Raw genomic sequence first — 17,831 nt, 5'->3', positions numbered from 1 at the left:
TATTTATTTATTTATTTATTTATTTATTTATTTATTTATTTATTTATTTATTTTTGGTCTTAAATGATAGTAATCCGAACAATAAGAGAAAAAGAGAGAGAGAGAGAGTGCAATCAAGACAATAGGAATATGTATGATGCATGAGATCAACGACTGAAAATAACCCATAGGTTATGGAGAACTACCATTTTTATGTACTATAGGGCAGACACATGAGAATAAGTAGCAGCAATTCCAAATTTTAATAGAGTTCAATTTTGTGTGTGTGTGTGTGGTTTGCCATGTTACAGTATGAACCCATACTAGGGGAAGGACTTGATCAGAATCCCTTATCAGAGTCCAATTTTATTTCTAGGGAGATACTAGCTGTCATTAAAAGAATGATGCAGAGGGAACCATAATGAATAAATTTTGTGATCGGAAGATTTATTCGCCTTGCAGCCTTTGAAAGAAATAATGATGGTCATGCCTCAGAGAGTAGAAAATATTGCTCCCTTCTCTCCTAGGAAAAATGGTAAATGACTTTAGAGGGATGCTAAAATTAGGTAGTCAAACCTCAAGCAACATCCAAAGCCGATTGTGGTCAGGGTTTAAATCATTTATTTTTCACTTTGCTGTAACAAACAGCAAGGAGAGCAAGTGATTTAGGCAGTATGGTTATTTCCCCCTCCTCTGTGGCTCAATAAACACCAGGAAAATGATTTGCTTGTGGCAGTATATTAAAACATAATTTGTAGATATTCTTATTCAAATCCTGTACTGATCCTGCTATATGATCCGAATCAATATAGTATTGACATCTTGTACAGCAAATATTAAATATTTGGCAAGGAAGATTGAAGACTGCAGACTTTGGGTTAAACCAGGCGTTATTCCCGAAGAGATTGAGACTCACTGAAATGAATGAACTTCTAAATCAACACTAACATTTATTTATTTTTTATTTTACTTTAAAAAAATTACCCCACCTTTCTCCATAAGAAGGACCCAAGGTAGTTTACATCATTAAGACAATATTTAAAGCTAAAAACAATGCATATAGAAAAACTAAAAAAGATCAAGCAAATATTAATAAAGCAGTAAAAAAGCAGCATACAAAACAAAACCCTACATTCTAAGCTCTAAGGCACAACATCTATTTAAAAATCCCACTCAAGCAGCCAGTCATTAAGGCAGGGGTGCCCAACCCCTGGTCCGCAGCCTGGTGCTGGTCCGTGGCCTTGGCAGGACCAGGCTGTGGAGACAGATCTCCCCCCCCTGCACATCCACCCACATGCACAGGTGCCCCATGCATGCACATGTGCGCGCCCCACCATCTGCACGTGGGCATGAGTGTGCCCCACACCCAGGAGCACGCCCCACATATGCATTTGAATGAGCACCACCCCCGCAAGCACACACAGCCCATCCGCACATGTGTGAGCATGCGCCCCGCCCACCTGTGAGCACAGGGGTGCCTTGCCCCCTACGCACGGCTCCTGCCCCCCCAACCAGTCTGCTGTTCAGAAAAGGTTGGGGACCACTGCATTAAGGGAAAGCTTGCCTAAAGAGAAAGATCTTCACTTATTTGCAGAAGGACAGCACTGATGGGGCCAGCCTGGCCTCCTGTGGGTGCAAGTTCCAGAGTCTGAAACCGCACCAGAGAATGCCATCTCCCGTGTCCCCACTCGAGAAGGTGGCAAGACTGAGATAAAGGCCTCTCCTGATGATCTTAACACCCAGGCAGGCACGGTTCTTGAGACAGCTAGGGCCCAGGCTCTTTGGTGCTTTATAGGTTGGAACCAGCACTCTGAATTGTGCCCAGAAATGGACCGGCAGCCAGTGGAGCTGCTGTATCAGGTGGTTTATGTGATCTGCAGTTAGCCGTTTGGACCCAGTGAGGTTTCTGAATACTTTCCAGAGGCAGCCCCACATAGAATGCACTGCAGTAATCCAGACAGGATGTAACTATGGCATGTGTCACGGTAGCCAGATCAGACCTCTCAAATGGCACAACTAGCATACTAATTTTAATTGTGCAGCTGCACTCCTGGCCACTGCCAAAACCTGGGCATCCAGACTCAGAGACGAATCCAGGAGCCTTCCAAACTGTGCATCTGTGTTTTCAGAGGGAGTGTAACCCTCTTCCTCAATCTGCCTTTTGACTGACCAGGAGCACCTCTATCTTGTCTGGATTAAGTTTCAGTTAATATAACTTCATCCAGTCCATTACTGATGGCAGACGTTGATCTGGAGCCAAAACAGCTTCCTCGGATTTAGATGGAATTCAGTGGGTGTAGCAAAATTTAATTCAGACCTTGGTGATTCAACAAAATTAGCTGCTTGAAGAAACCCATTTAGCTGTCTTACCTGCAGAAATTAAAATATTGAAATCAGTGCTATAATGTAATGAGAATGTATAAAATGTCTGCTAACTAGACTTGTCCAGAAGAGATTAGGTTTAGATGTATAAAAGCAACAAGGAAGGAGTCTATACTAAAAGCAACTTGAATCAACTGCTGACCAGTTTTCCAGGTGTACATTTAAACTGTTCTAAACTAAGAAATTACATCTAAATTACTCATGTGGATGTCCTATTCTTCTAACATGGGGTGGGAAAGATCGGGGAATCTGGAGTCTTGTTCTTCTAGCTATAGTACTTAATTTTCCTAGAGCCACCCTACTCTCTAGAAGTGAAACCAGAAGCTACTTGTAAGAAGATTGTGTGGGGTTTTTTTTTTGGGGGGGGGGACAAACCTGAGTAAAACAGGTGTCAATTCCCCCTTCCCAGAACAAGGTGTGGCAATATGCCTTGTTCTGCTCAAGTTTGTAAAATGGGGAAAATGTGTAAGTTGGCAGTTTTTAGTGTTTTGAAATAAGTGTGCTGTGTGTTTGTTCATAGCCTTTTTTTCCTGTACTTTTTCATGCTTTAAATCCCTATTTTGTGAATTTTGTGTTTTCCAATTGTGCTTTATTATTTGATGCTGTGAGTCAGCAGTTCCTTGACCTTTGTATCTTATGTACCACTAACCACTCTCTCCAACAATCTGAATCCCACCTCATTTTAGAATTGCAGAAGGGATCCTATGGACAACCGGGTCCAGCCCCTGCCAAGGTGGCCCAGCAGGGAATTGAACTCCCAAACTAAGCCACTGAGGTATTTAGCAATTCATACAACAAGCTCATTTTTTTTCTTAGAACTTACTTAAGTTATTTATATTTATCATGTGCAGTAAATTGCAACATCAGGAAAATATAACTGTTGTTAGAAGTAAAGATCAATCTGAAAAGTATAATTATTCCATCAATAGAATAGATAGCAATTGCCTTGGTCTGCTTGCGGAAGGACAAGACTGATAGGAAGCAAATTCTTAGTAAGTGTTATGAAACTCCCAGTCCTACCTGGTCTGTTTCTGTATCCCACTGGTTAAGAACCACTGCTGTCAAATGCCCAAATAACAATGTTAGTGGGTGGTTGCATCTAAATAAACAATAAAAGCTTTACCTGGCCTAAAGCACAGAGAGAGCCGTTGAGATGTTAAAACTATTTTTTAAACTGTGCAACTTTGGAATTCAGGAAGAGAGCCACATGGTTGATTGCTCCTCCATATTGAATAGGGCACTCCCTATGCATGGCAAACAAGCTGTTAAGAGAAAATTCTCACCTAGCTGTTTCTATAACATACCAGCTTTGTGTGTGCCAGGATTTATTTTTATGGGAAGCATTCAAGTGTGCAATTTCTCCTGAAAAGCTACGGTACTAGCCAGAAACAGGTGCGGAGGGAGGTTTCACCCACCTTATCTGCTGTCTGGCTAAAGCATACACTAGGGCTGTTGCCAAAACACACAACACAGCCTGGTTCTTTTCTGTCTCTTCACCTATAAAATGTGTTTAATAATATTTAATTACACACTACTCTGATCTGTCGCAATATTTAATTGGATAATGTTTGTGGAGCACTGAGCTAATAAGATACACCGCATAAATGCTAAGTAGCATTATTGGAAAAGGTCACTGAAGAGAGGAACACAAATGACCTATTAAACATATGTAAATGAACCATAACCGAGTCAAAGAAGATGCTGTCTCTACGCTTCTAAGGACAGGATGTTGCGGGGATTTGTAGATATATTGCATAATGGCAACATTCTCCCTGTCTTCATGCTTTATGGGCAAAAGAAAGAGATGGTTTCAGCATCTGCATTGAAGACGTTTTCTGATGGATGAAAGTCCTGGTATCTGATATCAAATAGACGCTTCTAGAAGCTTTGCGAGAGAAACGTGAATCATAAACGGCATGTGTGCTAGACTTTTCCTCAGGATGATCTTTTCCCCCATTTCCCTTCCTTGCAGGTTATTGTCTAGCCCTGTACAAGTGCGTGTCTGAATAAAGACAAACGAAAATGTAGGGGACTGGGGTATAATGGAAACACCAACAATACTTGGGCACGCTTGTTGAACTGTTGACTTTAGTACACAAAGCACAGGAATCTGGTATTCAACATGTGAAGATCTGTGGAGGGCTAGTGTGTCTGGAGACATTGGGGTAGGAATTGCCTAGGTGCTAATACACAATACGAAACGCACTTGTGCTTAGAAAGATGCTTCTGTCTCTCCCGAAGCCCTAGGGATACAAAGAACTTTTGATGCAGTTCTTTCACCTTTGAGAGAACTGGATCAAAAAACCCTACAGAGAAGGAGACTTCATGAGATTGTCTCACACGTTATGCAACACTGTAAGCCCAATTAAGACCCAGGAAAGACTGAAATTTTTTTATTATATATGTGCACAGAAACATAATTTACAAGGATTTGCAAGGAGCTCTGAACAACTAAGCCAGTATCCAGTTAGAATAGACCTATTGAATCAATTTGCTGATAAGTCAACAGTTACATAAATCTTATACAGTCAACAGGTCTAGTGTAGTTGGAACTAACTGGCTGTAAAATATGAAGTGGTTACTATAAGGGTCCAGATGGCCCTGTATTTTTTGAAGTACAATCTGTACTGTTTGAACAGGCTGTCAAATTGTAAATCAACTGACAGTAAACTAATAGGCATTCCTGGCCATTGAGATACAGGAAATGAAGGCTGTCGATCACAGCTCTGCCCTGCCTTGCTGATCTTGGTCGTTGTTGAGAAATTTGATTATACGAAAGCCTGAAGGAATGGAAAGCATGTTGTATCCAAGAGAACTGAGGAGGAGCGTATTTTCCTCCATTGCAGCAGGATTGTTAACAATCTACAATTTGTAATGGTTTTGACAAAGCGTGGACACCCCTGACCTGGGGCTAGTAATGGAAGGTGAAACACCAGAGAAGTGGGGAAAATCCTCTTTCTGCTATCTAGACAGAAATATAGCGTGTGAGGGAAATTGTTCTGGTTTAATTTTTTTAACCTCTCAAGAGTTGTGTTCCCTCAGAATGGGCTGTCAAAGGCCATATGCTGGTGATGGGGGGGGAAGAGAGGGAGAGAGACCAAAGGAAGAATGGGTGAAACTAGAGGCAAAAATAGATAGAACTCTCTCTTGACCCTTCCCCCTGCATCTCTTTGTGTGTTTGTGTGTGTCTGCACCACTCTCTTCGTTCTTCAGCTGTTAGAAGAGGGAGAGATTGATCCTGCTAGAGGTTTGAACAAATCCCTTATAGACTTTTTGGAACTAAAATGAGAGCCACATGAAGTAAGTCTAACTGCCCAATGTTGTCCAGGGAATCCTGCAGATTGTAATCTAAAAAGGTAACTTTTTTCAATTCCATGTCCATTGAGCCAACAGTTGCTCATCCCCAAAATGTATCTTTGCTCTCAGCCTCGCTGCTACTGCTGTTTGTGAAGGGGGTGTTTGTTTATTTCCTTGCTTTAAAAAAAACACCACTGTGTATACTTGTCATGTCATATTGCTTGTTCCAGAGATTGGCATAATGGCAGATCTTCTCACAGGAAATCTCTTTAGGATTATCACCTCAAATCTACTGCCCACTTTTGATATATCATGGGTTGGGATCCAGTTTTCTAGAGCCCTTTTGGTTTTCTTATACTTTTTCAGACATACCTGTTGACATTGTTAGGTACCGTATTTTTTCCGTGTATAAAATGACACTTTTTCCTAAAATAACTGAAGGAAAAATTGAGGGTTCTTTTTATACTCGGAAGTAGGTGGGAGGGATCAAAGTGCTTTGACCCCTGTTTCCCCCTCCACGTTTTGCAAAGAAAATGCAGGGGGGAAGCGATTTCTGCTTTCTTCCTATATTTTTGTTGCAAAAAGGAGCTTCCCCCCCCTCCACGTGTTGCAAAGAAAATGCAGGGGGGAAGTGACTTCTGCTTCCTTCCTACATTTTCATTGCAAAACGTGGAGGGGAGAAGCTGCTTTTTTGCTATGGAAATGTAGGGGGTAAGCACAAGCTTTCCCCCCTCCACTTTCTTGCAAAGAAAGAAATCTTGATTTAGAAAAGGGGGTTGTTTTATACATGGGGTATCTTATACACTGAAAAATATGGTATTTACTGGCAAAGTATAGCAGTTTAGTGCCGAACTTGTGACTGCTGAGTAAGAATAATGATCACTGTGGGGATTGGTGTTAGGCAAAAGGAAAACAAAGTTACTGCTTATTGTGTAAGTGGAAATCCATTTAGGATAGCACAGGAGATGAGATTTCTAAAAACCGCCCAGAGTAGTACCTTGACACTAATGGGAGCGGGATACAAATTGAATAAATAAATGAAATAAATAAATAAAATGTGTTACTGAATTCCTGAGAGATTACTTCCACACTTGCAAGTCTGTCACTCTGAATAAAAGTGAAGGAGCAAGAGAAGCAGAAATTGTCTTCAGAGAAGAAGAAAACCTAAGACTATCAATCTGCATATAGATCTAGAAAAGATAAGAAGGTGACAGAGAGTATTTGTCTGCCTAATACCATCTCAGTGCCGATTACTTGCTACATAGTTTTAGTACTCTTCTCCAGCAATATCAACCGTGAAAGTTTATGTTGTTTATTTAGTCAATTTGTTGAAAGCAGTAGAAAATGAAGACTGTATTGAAGCCAATAGGAAAAGAGGAAGAACTAATGTCAGACTGATGGACTCAGCAAAGAAAGCTATGAGCGTCTGCAAGAACTGACAGGTGTATTAATGATAGGACATTTTGGAAATCATTAATTCATAGGGTATCCAAAAGTTGAAAGTGACTAGTAGCACATAATTACAGCATTCCATTCGTACCCTGCTGTTCTGCATGTGCCAAATCAGGTGGTTAACAAGAGTGGTCGTAATAAACGTACAACACTGCATGCCCTCTTAGAAGTGTTTTTCAGTATGCACTTGCATTTGTTCTGAGCACAAATTATGTAGAAAAAAATAGCTCCCATCAGTAAACTGTCTTGTGCATAGGAAGGGATAGATTTATGCTGGATATATGTGCGCTCCCCTGGAACAGTGTAACAATAGATCTAAATATATTTATGCATGTTCTTATTTACCTTTTAGAAGTCTCTTATTTTAGCATGTTTCTGACTGGCCTCTTTAAAATGCAAGCAAAAAAGGGGGGGGGGGGACAAAAAAGAAGCTTTCTTATCCTGTGCATATTTTGGTTTAATAGGGTTTAATGAACCCAATAATTCACTGTGTCTGTACAATATAAGATTAATTTCTCATCTGTCTCAATTGCCTTGCAGGTCTGAATCTCTCCCGACGATGTTTCTCCTTGGATTCTTGTCTCTCCTTGTTTTGCAAACCAAAGCTTTCAGCACCAGCTTTCCCGATGAAACCATTGCAGAGTTTTCCGTGAATGTTTATAATCAGCTGAGAGCTACAGGGGAAGATGAAAACATTATCTTCTCCCCACTGGGAATAGCGATCGCCATGGGAATGGTGGAACTCGGAGCCCATGGTTCCACTCTCAAAGAAATAAGACACGCCATGGGATATGAAGCTTTGAAAAACGGTAATCTGCATTTAAATCTGACACTATTTCTTGGATTAAATTTTATCCACCTCCTCCCACAGATAAATTGAGATTGACGTTTTAGAGACACAGCAGTTGCATGCCTCTCCTTAAAGTACCAGGGGTGCAAATTTTTTTGAGGTTCTCTGCATGATGGGTATTTAGCTCAGAGATGCTAAAAAAATTGGTCCCTCCAAAAATTGGTCCCTCCCTTCTGTGCCAGAAGGACAGCTGTCAAACCAGTAGTACTTTCACAGCTTTATTTATTTGTTTGTTTATTTGTTTATTGCATTTATACCCCACCTATCTAGTCGAACAACCACTCTAGGCGGCTTCCAACATATATAACAACTTATAGAAAATAACAAAAATTTTAAACATCAATAGACAAGTGATTCAAGATGGAAAAAGAGAGAAAAAAGAAAAAATATAAGAAGAAAAAGAAATCAAGTATTTCCAGTTTATAGGTCAGAAGGATACTTAGAACCTGCAGGTATGGGGCTCTACGTAAAGCAAAGCAGAGATTAGAAAAGTCATTTCTTTGGACCTGAGCTATTAGGATCCGTTAGGCAGCATGGCCACTCTCTCAAAGTTGATAGCATTTGCAAGCTGTGCTCCTAAGGCATTGACAAGATGTGCTTTTTATAAACTTGGCCCATAGCCCTCTAACTGCTGGATAGCTCAGTGGTTTCTGGCTGTGGAGCCAGAGATTGGGGGTTCAGCTATCATCATCATCCTTTTAGAACTGCGGAGCTCCTCACTGTGCCTCCTTGACGAGGGCTAGATTTGTTGATTTATAGGGTTCGTTCCAGCTCTGTAGGTCTAAAATTATGATCATCATCATCATCTTTGAACTACAGAGCTGGAAGGAACCCTAGGAATCATCACGTCCAGCCTCTGTCCAGGAAGCACAGTGGGGGAATTGAACTCCCAACCTCTGGCTCCACAGCCAGAGACCTAAACCACTGAGCTATCCAGCAGATCTTATGGTGATGGTTTGTTTTTTTCTCAGCCTCCCCTGACTCAGCTATTTTAACTGTACAAAAATTTAATTAGGGACATGCATACTGGTGAAAGATGTTTTCAAACCCCACCCTGTCTAGTAAATGTGCCATTTTCTGAGAGGCCCTTCGGACCCAAACCCCTTAAACCCATCCCAACTGAAAGCACCTCAGAAGCTTTTGTCAAACGTTGTGGACTCATTTCAAGGGGAAAAGCCATTTTTAAAAATAATCATTATTCCTCTTTGGGAGAAGCCATAATGGCCTGTCATAATTTTTAGATGCAACAGCATTAACAGCATGCCAAGATGATTTATTTATTTTTCTATGCAAGTGGCATGCTTTCATCGTGTGTAAACATCATTAGTGTAGCTTTTTGGGAAATCTTTGAAGGAGTTCAAGGAAATCTATAGAAGAATCCAGCAAATTTTAAACAGCTGGTATAACTGTGTAAATATTTAGCCAAACTGGTGGGAAACCTCCCCCTTAATGCTGGAAGCATATGGGCAAATAACAGCAGTTTATTAAAACACTTGATTGTCAACTGAGCTATCTTGGAAAGCAGTGCCTTGCTTGTCCATCAACGGGGAAAAACCAAAAGAAAGCAAGGATGATATATGAACAGAGAACCCAAAGTGACAGGGTGAGGGTTGAATTGAAAGTGCAGAAGAATAACATAAGAAAGTCTTCACAGGGAGCAGGAATTGAGTCGGTTCAAATGTTATAGTTGTTGTGGGTTTTTCGGGCTCTTTGGCCGTGTTCTGAAGGTTGTTCTTCCTGACGTTTCTCCAATCTCTGTGGCCGGCATCTTCAGAGGACAGCACTCGGCCCAGAGTGTGTCTTGTTGTGGGTGTATTGTTGTGATAATATTCCCAAACAAACTGCACCAGAGTACAGAGTGCTGTCCTCTGAAGATGCCGGCCACAGAGACTGGCGAAACGTTAGGAAGAACAACCTTCAGAACACGGCCAAAGAGCCCGAAAAAACCCACAACAACCATTAGATCCCGGCCATGAAAGCCTTCGCGAATACATCAAATTTTATAACTTGTGCTAATAAAGAATAATTAATTAAGGATTTAGAAATCACTTGCATGGATAAACAAACCAATATAGTATGCAGTAGAAACCCTTTAGATGAGCAAACTGATTTTTTTTTTCCTTCTGGTAAATCATGTCCTTTTCTTATATTTTGTAATTAGGATTTCGATATACTGTAAATAGGTTCTTTTTTGTGATTATAGATGATTGAGAGTTATAAAAGAAAATAATTATAAGACAAAATGGAAAAACATAAGAAATCCTAAGAGTCATTTCTATCTGTCTCTCAGTAGATATTTGGTCTAAATATTTGTGCACAAGCATTTGCAACAATGACTCAGCATGTACTTGAATAAAGAGCACGTGGATTGGAACTGATTCACCCTGGTGACGACCCTCTAACCCAATCTTTGTTCAAGTCAATGAGGTTATTTGTATATTTCTGGGTTTCTCTGGTGGAAAAGAAATGTTCCTGTGGGTGAGGAAAATGCAGATGGTTGTGACCTTGAGACACAGCTACACAATGCTATTGATTTCAGTGATGTGGCATTTCTTCCCATAGGCAGCCTTCTGATGGGGAGGAGAGACAGATACTAGGAGACTGATCCTAGTAATCAAAGTGCATTACCAATCCTGATAATAAATGGCTTAGTAATTTAACTAAGCTAGATGAGAAAGAAAAAAGAAAATCCTAGCTGGCTATGAGAAAGTAAACCTTTTACTTCAAGGTATGCTGCTTATATAGAACCCCAGTGCACTTAAAACACTCTGGGTACTCATTTTACCGACCTTGGAAGGATGAGTCAATCTCGAGCTGACTACCCAAGCCCATTGGGACGGACAGACAGACAGAGAGAGAGAGAGAGAGAGAGAGAGAGAGAGAGAATGGTTGGGTGGATGGACGGACAGAGAGAGAGGGTAGATGGATGGATGGATGGATGGATGGATGGATGGATGGATGGATGGATGGATGGATGGATGGATGGATGGATGGATGGATGGATGGATGGATGGATAGATAGATAGATAGATAGATAGATAGAGAGATAGATAGATAGAGAGATAGATAGATAGATAGATAGATAGATAGATAGATAGATAGATAGATAGATAGATAGATAGATAGATAGATAGATAGATAGATAGATAGATAGATAGATAGATAGATAGATAGATAGATAGATAATGGTTGGGTGGACGGACGGACAGAGAGAGGATGGATGGATGGATGGATGGATGGATGGATGGATGGATGGATGGATGGATGGATGGATGGATGGATAGATAGATAGATAGATAGATAGATAGATAGATAGATAGATAGATAGATAGATAGATAGATAGATAGATAGATAGATAGATAGATAGATAGATAGATAGATAGATAGATAGATAGATAGATAGATAGATAGATGATGGTTGGGTGGACGGACGGACAGAGAGAGAGGACGGACGGACGGACGGACGGACGGACGGACGGACGGACGGACGGACGGACGGACGGACGGACAGACAGACAGACAGACAGACAGATAGATAGATAGATAGATAGATAGATAGATAGATAGATAGATAGATAGATAGATAGATAGATAGATGATGGTTGGGTGGACGGACGGACGGACAGAGAGAGAGAGAGAGAGAGAGAGAGAGAGAGAGATAAATGATGGTTGGGTGGACGGACGGACGGACAGACAGACAGAGAGAGAGATAAAACATTTTTGAGGAGGATTGGATGACTGACAGCTTGAAGGAACTCGAAGAAGTTAACTTGGAATAGCAAAAGTTAGTGACAGTGGCTGTCAGAGTTTCAAGTGGGTTGCCTATTAAAGGGAGAAAGGAAAATGAGATGCACATCTGGATGGCATTTCCCCCTTTTGCCAGAAGTATACAGATTTTCATGTTAGCCTTTGTGGATTCACGTTAATCACAGTAAACGTCTGTAGGTTCACTTATGGAGAAATGTACCATTCTAGCATAAAGAATGTTCATGCTGGCTCAATTCTGGAAGTTTTCAGCCAAAGGAGTAAATTTCCCAAATTCTCTCTGTTGTTTACAAAAGTTTTAAAAGGACAGGCAGAACCTACGTAGTCCTTTGTGAAACACATATGCACACACCTGAATCCAGTTGTTAGTCCCAGCTGCTGTAAACTCATTGAATCAAATACATACCTGTATGGCTAAGTGTTGACGTAGCAAAGATCCATTGATTCAGTAAAACTACTCCAGTTGGTCCTGACAACTGGTCCTGATTTAGCCCACAGTCCTTTGCTGGGCTATCCCAGAGGTGCAATTTTTCCTCTGTTAATGGAGAAGATGTAGCAGTGAGGGAGCTGTAAGGACACAGAAGTCTATATCAGTGGCCATGGGGGCATGCATATAACCCAAGGGGACATGATTCCTACTCTGTTTTAAGGGGATCAGCATGTTCTTTACAACTGCTGTGACAAGTACGTGAAACATTTCCTGACTCTGTAGATAGAATTCTTGTGTGCCTACAAGAGCCCCCCAAAGCTTTAGGTACCTGTCATTGCTTCTAATTTTCCTGCTGCTCAAGCCTTCGAGGAAGCATTACACCCTTCTAAAATATTTCAAAGTGACCTTCTCCATTGAAGGATGAAATATCACTGTGATTTTCCACTGGGAAACAGTGACATACTTTAAAGCCCTCAATATATTTGCTTACTCTAAGAGATCTGTATCCTTGCTGACTCTTACTCTGATTTCAGGTGCAGAATTTGCTTTCTTGAAGGACCTTTCTGACATGACAAGCACCGAGGAGAGCCAGTATGTGATGAAGCTGGCCAATTCTCTCTACGTACAGAATGGATATCATGTTAGTGACAAATTCTTGCAGCTGATGAAAAAATACTTTAACGCTGAAGTTGAAGATGTAGATTTCAGTCAAAGCGTCGCTGTTGCTAGCCACATCAATGGATGGGTGGAAAACCATACAAACAGTAAGTTCCTGGCTGTTTTCAAGCCTCTTAACTGGCAGTGACTGAAATCCTGCTGCTTAACGTATTAAAGTCACCCCATTGAATCAGTGGGCATTTACTCAGTCATCTTTTTCATACATTCCTTTGGTTTAGCTATAGCCTACTTTAATGTAGATCTGTTTGAATCAATGGAGCGTATAGAAGAGTTGACGCAGCAAATCCCAATTGATTCAATGGACCCATCATGCTAAGTAACAGGATTTTGTCCATTGTCTTTTTTTTTATCTTCAGGTATTGTTGTGTCTACACAGAGAAAATTAAATTCCTAATTCCTAGCTCTTCCTTTCTGCATGACCAGTGTCTTCCAACAATATCAAGTGTCTTTATAATTCTTTTTTTTTTTTAATTGAAGGCATACTTCTAAAAACAGCTACATCCTTTTCTTAAATATTTGCTTTGATGTGTCTTCCAGCATTGCCGGTGTGAATTGCCAGAGCTGACCAAAAGTCTCCCTAGTTAGCATTGTGTTTTCATGGTAGGCAACCAGTTGCACATGGTTTATCTGCCAGCAGGGTGATGAGTTCAGCTGTACCTTTTGCCCTGTCTTCCCCAGTGACTGAAATGCAGAAGAATACTGCCTCTAATAATGGAGGTGATATCTAGCTATCCTAACTGGTAGCTTCTGATGCCCTTACTTTTTATGAATGTATCTAATCTCTCGTTAAAGCTGTGAAAGTTGTTGGCCACCATTGCAATGCTTAACCCTAAAACGAAAGAAATTTAAATCAATGTGACCTAAGCACATAAAATCAGAGAATTGTAAAGCTGGAAGGGCCTCAAGAGTCATCAAGCCCAAGTGCTAAGCAGGAAATCCACCACAAAAGCAACCCAGACATAACTGGCACTTGTCAATTGGAATTATTGGAACATTAGGTGTGTTACACTTTTTTTAAAAATGACCCACCTCACATGAAAACGTATTTCCAAGAATTAGCCAGCTGCAATAGTACCTGTGCCACAGCAGATATAGTGTAGGTCTGTGTTTGTTCTTGGCTGACAGGTCCCATCATCCTTCATCGTTGCCTATACTGCTTGGGCTCCTAGGATTTACTATCCAGCAACATATGCAGGTGGTCCTTTGTCCTTCCCTGATCTGCTCTCTCCCTTTTAATTCTGGGTAAATTCACCTTGTATCTTATTGATACCTCTAAAGGCAGAAGAGTCATCCATGATTTTTTTTCCTAACCTACTGACAGCCTTCTAGATACTGTACATCCATAAACACATGGGATCAGAAAATGGATTTTTAAGGAAACAGGAATGTTTTCATTGATGTTGTCAGTTGGGGAGAAAACAGCAGGTTTTTCAAAATCTAATTCTGCCCTCTCCGTTGTCACTTTTTTCCGTCTGAAAATCAGCACTGCTGTAAGTAATGAAAATCAGCTGTCACAAAGATCATAAAAAGAAATGTCCTGCAAAGAAGCACACCTGTTTTTATAAGGGTGGGTCGGTTGGATGACTTCCTGACCTGGACAGATGTCTTTCTGTATACAAGGCACATGGCTGCAGAGATTCCTGAGACACGCCTGGCTGTTCTGTTTCTGTTTCACTTGAAAAACATCTGTTATATTCCCAGATTTGCATTTATGTAGATAATGCTTGTTCATTGTGTCGGTGAGAGAGGATGCACGCATGGATGATTACATTTCAGAGGACGTTGTTATTACAGTTTTCAAGTTTTCAACAGCCAGATTGAAGATTACTATTGTTATTTATATAGAGCCATTAGTATACTTGGAGCATTACAGGGTAACACAGGCAAACGTCCCTGCCAGTGAAATTCTACAGCCTGTATCTCAGCAGCAGAGGGACTGGCAAGGTTAGCAGGATGAATGTGAGATGGGAAAAGTACAGGCACTGGGGCTTTAGTTCTGTGTGGGGTAAGCTCTCGGTGGGGATATTTTGAAGCAGAATGTAGACCAATCATCTTTAATGTTAAGGAGCAAGATTTTGAGCTGGATGGTTCAAACTACAGAGTTTGAACACAAGCATCATCTTATGTAGGCAGAAGGTCCTCAGAGTCTCTGGTGTTCCCTTGCCTTCTTCCATGGATGGAGGCAGTGCAATGCATGAAAAAGATAACAGATATGTAGACCTCCAACCATGTGTTGGGAGGTTACACAGTAGTTTGTTCCAGCGCCTATATCTCACTCTGTCAGGCGTACAGTTCAGTTTTATCCCAAATAAATTGCTGGGACCCATCTGTAACCGTCCGTGAACTCTGGAGCGTTGACTTGATCCATCACTGTCAGAGCTGAATTCCAAGCTCTGAATCACCATCCCAGGAAGCAAGCAAGCTGTTCCCAGTTGGCAACACCAGGTAATACACCATGCATTCTGACTGGAGAGGTTTATTTAAGAATGCGGGCACAGCAGCTGCTACACTTGGCTAACAAGCCTCCCCTGACTTGAACAGATGTAGGATGTCTCTTTCCTTCCTTGAGCAAATGTCAGTGGGCTGGGTGCTTGATGTGTTTATGACTTGCTTATTACTCTTAAAGGTACCCAGTGTGGCTAGTGGATAGATTGACAGACTAGGAGATCTGGGTTCAACTTCCTGCTCTGCCATGGAAACTCACAGTGTGTTGGGGGGGGGGAAATAGTAAAACCACTCCTTAAATACCTCTTTTACCTTGAAAGCCTTATTAGAGTTGCTCAGAGTTGTATTAGACTTGATGGTACATAACAGCAAATTACTCTTAAAGCCTGTGGGACGTTGTCTAGGTAAAACAAGTCATAAAAACGTAGAAATCTGCTGGTACTGCTTTCAGTTGGTGGGGTTTTTTCCCCGTGTGTCTTATGCCAGGTTTGTGCACAAGAGTCCTTTGCAGATGAAAGACTGGTTATAGAATGATTCCTTGTAAGACAGGGATGTCTTGACATACGATAGAGCTTTAGCTAGTCGTATGTTGACAGAAAATGCACAAGTGATGCCATTGTTGTACTAGCAGTTGTGAAAGCAGAGCGAATGGAAGAACTTGTGCACACAACACCCAAGTCTAGCAAAATCCTAATGAGTTACAAAATGCTTTGTGTAATGGCTTGCAGAAACAGGATTAAAGGGCAAGATCTGACACTTGCATGAGGATGAAATCTGTGGAGGAAACTGTGCAAATCCAAGGACTGGGCAATTTCTGGTCCTCCAAATGTTGCTGGACAGGAACTCCCTCTTTCTTTTTCCTTTAGCTGTGCTGATTAGGGTGTTGAAAGCTGCAACTGAACATCTGGAGGGACACAAGTTGTAGATTCCACATAACTGTTGGAATGCCAATCCAAAGCTTATCCAGGGTGCTGCTTATCCAGAATGATTAACATTGATGGTGGTACCAATAGGGGGTCAAGGGCAAAAGTCTTAAACCAAGTAGACCAAAATCAGATTCAGGAGTCAGCAGTCGAAGATCCTATGAGATGAAGGCATGTGGTGTGCTTCCAAGGGCCATAAGTCAAGTTCCTACAGTGGGCAGAGTAATTTGAGTACCTTTGCTCTTAAAGACTTACCAAGATTGGAGAGCCAAGCTTAGAGTAACTGGTGCAAAGACATAGCAGGGCTAGCTCCCCGAGAGTCAAACGAGATGATATATCTTGCACATTTTTAGAAGTGTTCCCTCATTGGTCATTTTCCTCACGTATATTTACATAGTTACCTTGCATTTGACATGCTTTGTTTTGTGATAGATCATTGGGGAGTAAGCATAAATTTAATTTGTAAGTCTCATTCTTGAGACTTACATGTGTCCATGAGGAAATCCCATTGTGAGAGGGAAAACAAGTTAACTAGAGAGAGTATGTTGTTTAGTCGTTAACTTGTGTCTGACTCTTCGTGACCCCATGGACCAGAGCACGCCAGGCCCTCCTGTCTTCCTCTGCCTCCCGAAGTTGGGTCAAATTCATGTTGGTAGCTTCGGTGACCGTCCGACCATCTCGTCCTCTATCGTCCCCTTCTCCTCTTGCCTTCACATTTTCCCAACATCAGGGTCTTTTCCAGGGAGTCTTCTCTTCCCATGAGGTGGCCAAAATATTGGAGCTTCAGCTTCAGGATCTGTACTTCCAGTAGAGAGTACTTCCAGAGAGAGTGTGGGCTCCCTTTAATATTATTTTGACCCTGAATCTCATGATTTGTTCTGGGTGGGTGGGCTGCCTCTATCAAGGAGAGTAGCTGGATGACAAGGTTTATACCAACAACCAGGTGGGCAACTGAAACCCTCCAGATGTTGCTGGACTGCATCTCCCAATAATCTTTGCCCCTATAGCCAAAGGTGAGGAATCATGGAAGCTGTACCCCAGTCACAACTGAGGGGCTGTTGTGGCCTACCTCAACTATAAACTTTTCATTCCTACCAATGTTTCACATCTGTTTACCTGTGGGTTCCTCAGTTGTCACTGTAAATATTTGTCTGTGGGGCAGAGGGAGAGATGTTAAATTACAGGTTGATTTTTAGCTGACTAATCTTACTAATTAAAGCTGCAACTACAATGGCAAGCCAAATTAGAATGACTCAGCTTTGCTGTAGCTTGACATGCACTCGATTTTATACATCTGTTCAGATTCGGTGATTGTTTTGGTGTCAGTGTCTTACATTGCCCCCTCAGTCTGATATGGTTTGATCTGCCCTTCTTCCTTTGATCCTGGCTTCTGCCGATCCCCAGCTCTTTTATGGTTCATTCTAAAGCCAGTGGGCTATTTAAAATGTTACACAGTACTGAGAGAAAGGCAGTTTTCCAAAGCCCTCCATAATGTACCAACACACACTGTGGAAGCATAGTCTGCTTTAATTCATCAAAGTTGTTTCTAGTTCGTATTGATTTTTATCACTCTTTTTTTTTGTCCATGCAGATGTTGATCTAGTGTTAAACTAGTATATCACTGTTGTG

The 17,831-nt window shown here is 41.3% G+C and overlaps 1 protein-coding gene across 2 annotated transcripts in view; it reads left to right on the top strand.

The window, feature by feature from the left end:
* Positions 1 to 17,831, top strand: part of SERPINI1 (serpin family I member 1) — a 187,091-nt gene that overhangs the window by 130,765 nt on the left and 38,495 nt on the right. For both annotated transcript variants that reach the window (XM_072996165.2, XM_078389681.1), the window contains exons 2-3: positions 7,651 to 7,919; positions 12,690 to 12,920. In XM_072996165.2, the coding sequence (XP_072852266.2) occupies positions 7,670 to 7,919; positions 12,690 to 12,920 (481 nt within the window). In that variant the 5' untranslated portion in view covers positions 7,651 to 7,669. The remainder of the gene's footprint in view (positions 1 to 7,650; positions 7,920 to 12,689; positions 12,921 to 17,831) is intronic.

This window comes from Pogona vitticeps, chromosome 3, assembly GCF_051106095.1.
Source record: "Pogona vitticeps strain Pit_001003342236 chromosome 3, PviZW2.1, whole genome shotgun sequence".
In the NCBI taxonomy this organism is placed as follows: Eukaryota; Metazoa; Chordata; class Lepidosauria; order Squamata; family Agamidae; genus Pogona; species Pogona vitticeps.
Note: the sequence above shows the minus strand (reverse complement) of the source record. Positions and strands in the feature narration are given on the sequence as shown.